Here is an 8,162-nt window from a genome sequence, read left to right on the forward strand (position 1 = left end):
CAAAAATATTTTCTTAAATGTATCTACCATAAGAGTTGTTTGAAATCAAGCTTTGTAAAATATTTTACACCCAAAAAAGAATGCTTAAGGAATCTTGCAATATCAATGCTAAGATCCTAAAGCTAATGAGTTTTTCCCAACACAAGATTTATCAAGTTAAATCTGTGGGAAAACTTTATCCAAACTCTCAATACAAAAATCAAACAATACAAATATCAATGAGAGTATAGGGCTATTTAGAATGAAGCACTAATAATCTAAACACTCTCTCTAAGCTTGGATGATCAAAGAAAATGAAGTAGGAGAGTATTTGGGAGTATTTGAGAAATATGGGCTTTTGGAAATCTTTAGAGGATTTTTCATTAATTATTTTGCTAATCTCCACTTAATTTTCACAAACGAGCCCCTATTTATAGAAGAGGTGAGAATTATAACCGTTGGGGACATATATGTCATTTTTGTAAAAGTTTAAGCAAGGTTAATAAAAATAACAGTGTTTTTAACCTCGATAATTCTCGCCAACTCGAGACCATCACTCGACCGAACTTAAGGTTTGGTGACCGAGTGTCTGAGTTCAGTCGACCAGGAGCATTTTGAACTAGAAGGATGATCGACAGTACATAAGTGGTTCAAAGGTGATTTTGCAAATCCGCGCAATTTGGTCAATCGGGTCATTTTGAACTAGGAGGTTCAGTCGATGAGGCGGTTGGAAATTCCCACGAGGGGGTTCGGTTGACCAGGGCATTGCCCATATAATTTTGGTTGGTCGACTGAGCGGTTAACTTGTTGACCTAGGGAGGTTCAATCAACTAGATTTGCTTATGTATATCTGGTCAGTCGATCGAGAGGCAACCTGTTGACCCGGTGGGAGTTTGGTCGATCGAACATGCCAATTTCTGCATTTTCGTTCTTTTTCTTCTTATAAAGTTACCCCTATTCATATGATAATCAACACTAAGATTATGGGGGCCATTTTCTTGCAATATTGTGGGTCCTATGGTTGATCTAAGGCCTTTGAGAATATACCCTAAAAATCTAGCGTTGATCGACTGAAGGGTGATCCTTAAGGTCCATCTATGGTCTTGAACTTATAAATTCCTACATGCATGATGCACACTAATTATTATAGACCATTCCTATTTTACTATTATAGACCCAATATTAAACTTAATATGAAATTACAACAATGAATCTTTTGGGTCTTCTTTTTACTTCAAGTTAACATGTGCCATCAAATGATCTTTGCTCATATGAACCTGCACACAAACTTGATAGACATTAAATACCTGAGTATTTGTCATAATCAAAATAGGGTATACCCCACAGGGTCAACACAAGGGATTCTGTTCCAACCCCTACTCCACATTGGTAGAACCCAGAGGCTCGATGTGCATATCACTCCAACTCCCCTGGTCACACCATCGATCGCTGCTGGGCGTTTAAGCACAAAGTACAATCATTGAGAGACTCTATATGGTTGATATTTGACAGCAAAGAGCCAGGTGTACAGGGGAATCAACTGCCTAATCATAGTGGGGGGTACTGTTAAGGCCATTGGATTGAAGGAAGGACTGATTAGAAACAATATCGAGAAATGAATCACGTGCTAAGAGGGATGCTTCTTTGAGTCCTTTTTGCTTTAATCATTTTGAATTTGAATTAAATAAAATGCATTTCAGTCTCATCACATCACCTTGTGTCAAATTTTATCCATTTTAGCTTGCATTTTGTGTTTTGACACAGGAAATTATTTTACTAGAACAAAGGACTTGGAGCCAATAGATAGTTGATTTTGTGAATCTATTCAAAACCAACAAAAAAAATGGAGGAAAAGCCTAAAAGTTGGAGTTTAGTAAGGACTCCACTGCAAGATATGGTCAAGGAGACTTGTTGATAATGAAGATTTTTAGGAAAAACAGACAGAATCGACCTATCAAGCGTTATATTTGCTCGACGAAATCAATGAACAAAGTCTTCCATCTTTATCTTCGAAATCATGATCGGTGTCTTAGGAGTATAATGATTATATTCTGATCAAATGAGGGGTGACCATCTTTGGTCGACCAGTTTTTTCACAAAGAACCAAACAATGATTTACCATTTGTTAACCAAGTTAAGTCTCAATGTTAAACCGGTTTTTCTTAAGAGTTAGATCGCCAGAAATTTAACCTGGGTTTGGGTCTCTTGGGGTTTGACAAATCATTTAAGGCGATGGTCACTACCAAAAGGATGGCAAGTCGTCTTTCTACTACCCAAAAATAAATTTAACATGTGATTAGTGTTTTATTATTATAATTAATTAATGTGTGATTATTAACTTATACCACATATTTGTAGTATTATCATTTATAATAAATGCCACATTCTTAGTGTTGATCCCTAAGAAAGGTGGAGCAAAGAGTCTTAAGGATCTCAAATCCATCAGTCTTCCCAACTCTATTTACAAATCATTGCCAAAATCTTATCCTTGACTCAAAAAGATATTGCCTCCAATAATTTTTGAGAATCGAATTTTGTCTAAAAAGGCAAATCCTTGATGTTGCTTTGTTGGCTAATTAGTGCGTTGATTCACTTTTTTTAAAAAAGAAGTTGGTCTATTTCACAAATTAGATCTTGAAAAAGGTTTTGACCTTGTAAATTGGGAAAATATTTTGAAGACTACAGAATTCATGGGCTTTAGCAAAAGATGGAGAAGTTAGACTCAATTCTGCATATCTTCTTCATCTTTTTATTTTTTTTATCAATTGAATATTAATTGATTTGTCTCACATTTACGATAAGATCGACATGAATGTATAATAACGATTCTTGAACGGGTCTAAACTTCAATGAACACATGCATATAATGATTAAAAACATAAACAAAATATAATTTTTGTTATTGTTTAAATGCATTATAAGCTAAGAGCTTGATTTCACTTGTTTTTACGTAAATATGTGCATATAATTTATAATTAATTTTGGGAATTTGTACCAACTCTTACAATTCAATTCGATTCTCAATTCCCAAAATTGGAATTTTGGGAAACTTTCCCTCATTAAAGGCACACAAGGCAAATGAACAAATGAAATCTAGTTGATTCCGTTGTTACATTAAACTACAATTTGTTCCCCTTCAACCTTGCATTTGGATAGAAATGGTTGCATCAATGGAGATAGGCATTCCTTCATATTGAACCCAAAGCTATAATCTAGAGAAGGATGAAAAAAATTTAGGGCTAATCTATAATGGCTGAGTGTTATGGTTTTGGAAAACATGGCAATCTGTAATTATTATAAAATACTTGTTTGGATAATATCTATAAATAACTGTCTGATAAATATATATCTGTCTATATATATACACTGTAAATCATGATATTTGTAGTTGTGTAAATATTGTGCTAATATACTTTATGCTCATGCCACACGATTTAAATAAATAAATTCACATGCTCTAAAATCCATATTTTATGCTAAACATATATATTTTATAATATGAATAATAATAATCTGTTAAAACACATAATTTCTGCTAATAATCATACCAAAATTCTTAACATAACATATTTCCCTTACTTATCTGACTGGGAGGCTGGTCTCCACTTAACTCTCGCACCCTTGGTGTACCAACCCCAAAAGCTTGCATTTACATATACAAATTCTCTAGTAAATCAATACACCCATATTTCCTGAGATTGCCTATTCATAATTTCTTGAACTATAATTTACGTAGGCTCCCGAACATATACTTGTTGGGGTCCTCAATGCATGACTATAGGGGCCCAAAACACTCTATTCTTGAAAATGTGGCACCCCAAATTTATTCCATAAAACACCCGTATATTCTTATAGAATAAAAAATATGGACCCAAATAATACTGGTAATACTGAAAATACCTAAAAATCTACTTAACCAAATTTTAGGAGGGTTCCCAAACTACTCAAATTAAATTTCCGCTCCAGCTAAGTTGTAGAGAATCTCCCCAGGATCACCATGGTAGCTTTTGATCGTCGAACCAGGGAGAATCAGAGCTAGAAATTTAGAGAGAAGTGAGAGAAACCCATTTTATAGAGAGAGAAAATGATAGAGAGAGAAATTTTTCGCTGAAAACTCGTTTTCTACATATTTATAGGTGGCTAGTCATCTGACCTCATCGACTAGTCCTTGAAGGCAGTTTGTCGACGAAGATGGTGCGCCCGTCAATGAAATTCAGGCTCTGAAAATAGCTTCTTGGTAAATTCTCGTCGACGAGACACACATCCACGTCGATGAGCCCAAGAAGATGATTCGTCGATGAACGCTCCGCGTTTGTCAATGAGACCCTGTCCCTTTTGTGAAATTTCCCTTTTATTTCCTTTTCTTATTATTTACTTACTATAAATTCTCCGAGTCTCTATAGTTCTACCGGTTTAGATTTCGAAAATAGTTGATGTAAACAAATTCTCTTACCTATTTATAGAAAAATGAACCCAAACAACTCGAAATGGAAAAACCCTAGAAATTCCAACCAGTGAAAACACGCGTATTTGCTAGACAGGAGATGATAGAGACAAACAGGAAGCAGAGATAAGCTCAGAAAGGATTTATAGTGAAAAAGTTCCGAAACCCTAGGAGAGAGAAGAGAGAGAATTGAGATTCTCTAAAAAAAATGAGGTCAAACCTATTTATAGGTGAGCAGGCCCAGAGGAAAACCGGTGCCGGTTTCCCTTGTATCCACAAAATCATCACCGATTTTGCAGTTGACTTACCCGACTGATCCAAAACCGTGGCTGATTTTCTTCCGGCTCACAAAACCGTTGCCGATTTGGGTCCCCACCTTCCAAATTCCTTCTTTTTATTTTATTTTCCTTTATTTCTTTCTTTTATATTCATTCTTTTTTATTTTTCGGGTTCGGGTTCCTACAATCCCCTCCTTATAAGAATTTCTTCCTCGAAATTTGCTAACTAATACTAAGCATATTCTAAAATCACGACTCCATTCTACATAAGGGTCGGTAGCCACCCATATTATGGCTCTGGCCCAAGTTTATTACATACCCTCACCTATGGCGGAGGAATACCATGGTTACAACATAATGTCTAGAGAGGTTACAATATCTATACAGAACCCTCTCAAAGACCATACATACTCTAAACCAAAACAAACCTACTCTACTAAACATACATACATATGTTCTTACTTACATAATATTCTTCTTACCTGCCTAACTTTGTGCATCTATGAATAACTAAGGATACCTCTGACGTATCTTTGACTCTAACTCCCATGATGCTTCCTCCACTGCATGATTATGCCATAATACTTTCCCTAATGGTATCTCCTTAGTACACAATTTTTGCACCTTCTGATCTAGAATCTGAACCAATACCTCCTCATATACTAATGCATCACCGATCTTCAGAGGCTCATAGCTTAGCATGTACAAAGGGTCTGGCACGTACTTCCTCAACATTGACACGTGAAGCATGTCATGAACTCTGGATAGTGCCGGGGGTATCGCCACTCGATAAACAATTGAACTTATCCTTTCTAGGATCCCAAATGGCCCAATGTAGCAAGGGCTCAACTTCCCCTTCTTCTCAAACCTCATCACCCCTTTCATCAGAGCGATCCTCAGGAATATCATATCTCTAACCTTGAACTCTAACTCCCATCGGCGAGTATTTGCATAACTTTTCTGCTGACTCTATGCTGCTCTAATCCTCTCCCTGATAAGCTTGACCTTTGCAAAGGTCTACTGAATCAGTTCTAGTCCCAAAATTTGCCACTTGCCTACCTCATCCCAGTACAATGGAGATCAACATCGGCGACCATACAAAGCCTCATATGGTGCCATCTCTATACTGGCTTGGTAACTATTACTATACAGGAACTCTATGAGCGGTAGATACCGAATCCAACTATCCCCAAAATCCAGCACACACGCCCGGAGCATGTCCTCTAGAGTCTGAATAGTCCTCTCAGATTGTCCATTCGTTTGCAGGTGAAACGATGTACTGAATGTGAGCTGCGATCCCAAGGCATCCTGCAAACTCTTCCAGAAACGAGAAGTAAATCATGGGTCTTGATCTGAAACGATAGAAATAGGGATGTTGTGGAGTTGTACAATCTCCTACACATATAGCTCTACCAACCTATTCATGTAATAGCTGACGCTAATGGGAATAAAATGTGTAGTCTTCGTCAGACAATCTACTATAACCTAGATGGAATTTTGTTCATGCACCGCTGCAGGTAACTGATTACACGTCAAAACTGCGTAATTGGACCCTTAACCCGGGCTTTACCGTTTATATTTTTAATTAAATGTCTAAATTGTCCAATATTTTAATAAAGTGCCAAAATTATCATTCTTGAACTTTATTGCACTATTTATGAAGTTTTGGTAATTTTTTGTCGTAGGAAAATTCCCGGGAATCAAAACTGACACCTGTTCGTATTTTGTGCATAACTTTTTTGTCCGAGCTCCGATTGAGACGATTCAAATTTCTGGAGAAAGAGAAAGGATCATCTACAACTTTCATGTTTTGAGTTTTGTGAGATACAGGCTCCAGAAGAGCAGAATTTGCAATAAACAGAGAACAAAAAAATATAATAATTCGGGTCCTCTAAATGGGTCAAATCTCTAATCCGGGTCTGGGCTTTCTTCCCCAATCTCTATTTATTCTTCTCTTCCCCTCTTTCCCAGGTGTGCCCTGCACACCATTCTCTTATCCTCCCTCTTCTTCTTCTTCTTCTTCTTCTTTAAATTTTTTTTCCTTTCCATCTTGTCTCTCTGGCAGTTTTTTTTTTTTTCTCCCTTGTCTTCTTCTTCTCTTCTTCTTCCTCTCTTGTTACTTATCTTGCTCTTTCTTCTCCTCTCTGTTTATCCCCTTTCCCTTGTTGCTGCCACTGTCGCTCCATAGCAGGAAACACACCAACAGCAGCCTTCTCCTCTCGGCATCATCCAGCCACGACAGCCCCTGCTGTCCACTTTGCTCTGGCCAGCAAAGAGGTCCTTCCTTGCAGCAACACAGCAGCAGCGTGCTGCTAACAGACGCCACAGACAGCAGCACCAGTAGCTGAGGTTACTGCTGCAACTCCTGCCAACTAGCAAACCAGCCAAGCTTCTCTCCAGCAGTTCCAATCACTCCAGCATCACAGCCACCCGAGAAGCCCCTCTGCTCCAGCCGTGACTCCGCAGCCTCCTACTGCAGAACAGAACACATCCACAACAGGCCCCTACTCTCTCTTTCTTTTATCTTTTCTCTTTTAATATTGATATAGGATAGTATTGTTTTTTTTATTTACTGAAGGTAATTAAAAAGCTTGGATTTTGAATGTTTTATCTTTGCAATAGTTGATTGTTTGATTATTTTTGTCTTTGGTATTTTAATTTATTGGTAGATTTAGTTGGAAGTTCATATTTAATTACGCTTGGATTCATATTTAAATTAGTTATTTTTTTTCTCTTTCCAAGATTTAATTTTTGTTTCGATGTTCGGTTTAGTTAGGACCGGTTTTATCAAAGTTCATATTTTTCTTGTGTTTCATTATCGTTCAAGTGTTAGGGTTGTTTTAATTTGTTATTTTCATTTTATTGGTGCAATGAGTTACCGTGGAATTGATTTGACTCGAAAATTGTGGATTACAAGCATGAGTGGCTAAGTTCGGTAACTCGAGGTGTGGATTGATGTCGTTTGCGTTCCATGGTTTATTAGTTATCCTATGACATCATTGTTAAACTTTTATTTGGTTAAAACCGAAAATTGAAGGCATCGTTGATAAATCACTAGCTCTTGTTTCTTGCTTTGTTGTTGACGTTAGGCACATCAAAACCTTGATTTAATCTAGGATTTTCATCAACTAGTTTACACGACATTCGGTTGATGCTTAATGAGAGTTTATATTTTCTTCCGTTTGGATGTGGCAAATTTACTCGAGTTTAGTAATAAAATTTCATCTTATTAATGCCTTGATTGGATTAATAAGAAGAGGAGTAAGGCCTAGGGAATTAGTAAATTATGGAAGCAAGCAGACATTGACCCGTAACCCGAGTATTTGGTAAATTGTTTCAGTTAATCTGTTTAGTTTTGGTTGCGTTATTAGATTTACATTTTTGGAAAATTGATAAAATTTTAGTTTCATTTTGATAGTTTACTCAACCTTCTCTTACTTGTTTACTGTTTTCAAAATCAT

The 8,162-nt window shown here is 36.7% G+C and overlaps 1 protein-coding gene across 1 annotated transcript; it reads right to left on the reverse strand.

The window, feature by feature from the left end:
• Nucleotides 1–5,211: 5,211 nt before the first annotated feature.
• On the reverse strand, nucleotides 5,212–5,574 carry LOC131156108 (uncharacterized). Its single transcript, XM_058109554.1, has one exon. It carries the CDS (start codon nucleotides 5,572–5,574, stop codon nucleotides 5,212–5,214), a length of 363 nt encoding a protein of 120 aa, XP_057965537.1.
• Between the last annotated feature and the right edge of the window lie 2,588 nt (nucleotides 5,575–8,162).

Source organism: Malania oleifera, chromosome 5 (genome assembly GCF_029873635.1).
Source record: "Malania oleifera isolate guangnan ecotype guangnan chromosome 5, ASM2987363v1, whole genome shotgun sequence".
Classification (NCBI taxonomy): Eukaryota; Viridiplantae; Streptophyta; class Magnoliopsida; order Santalales; family Ximeniaceae; genus Malania; species Malania oleifera.

What these genes read in the sequence shown, in the direction of transcription:
- LOC131156108 (XM_058109554.1), bottom strand. Translation starts at nt 5,574, where the DNA reads ATGAGGTTTGAGAAGAAGGGGAAGTTGAGCCCTTGCTACATTGGGCCA.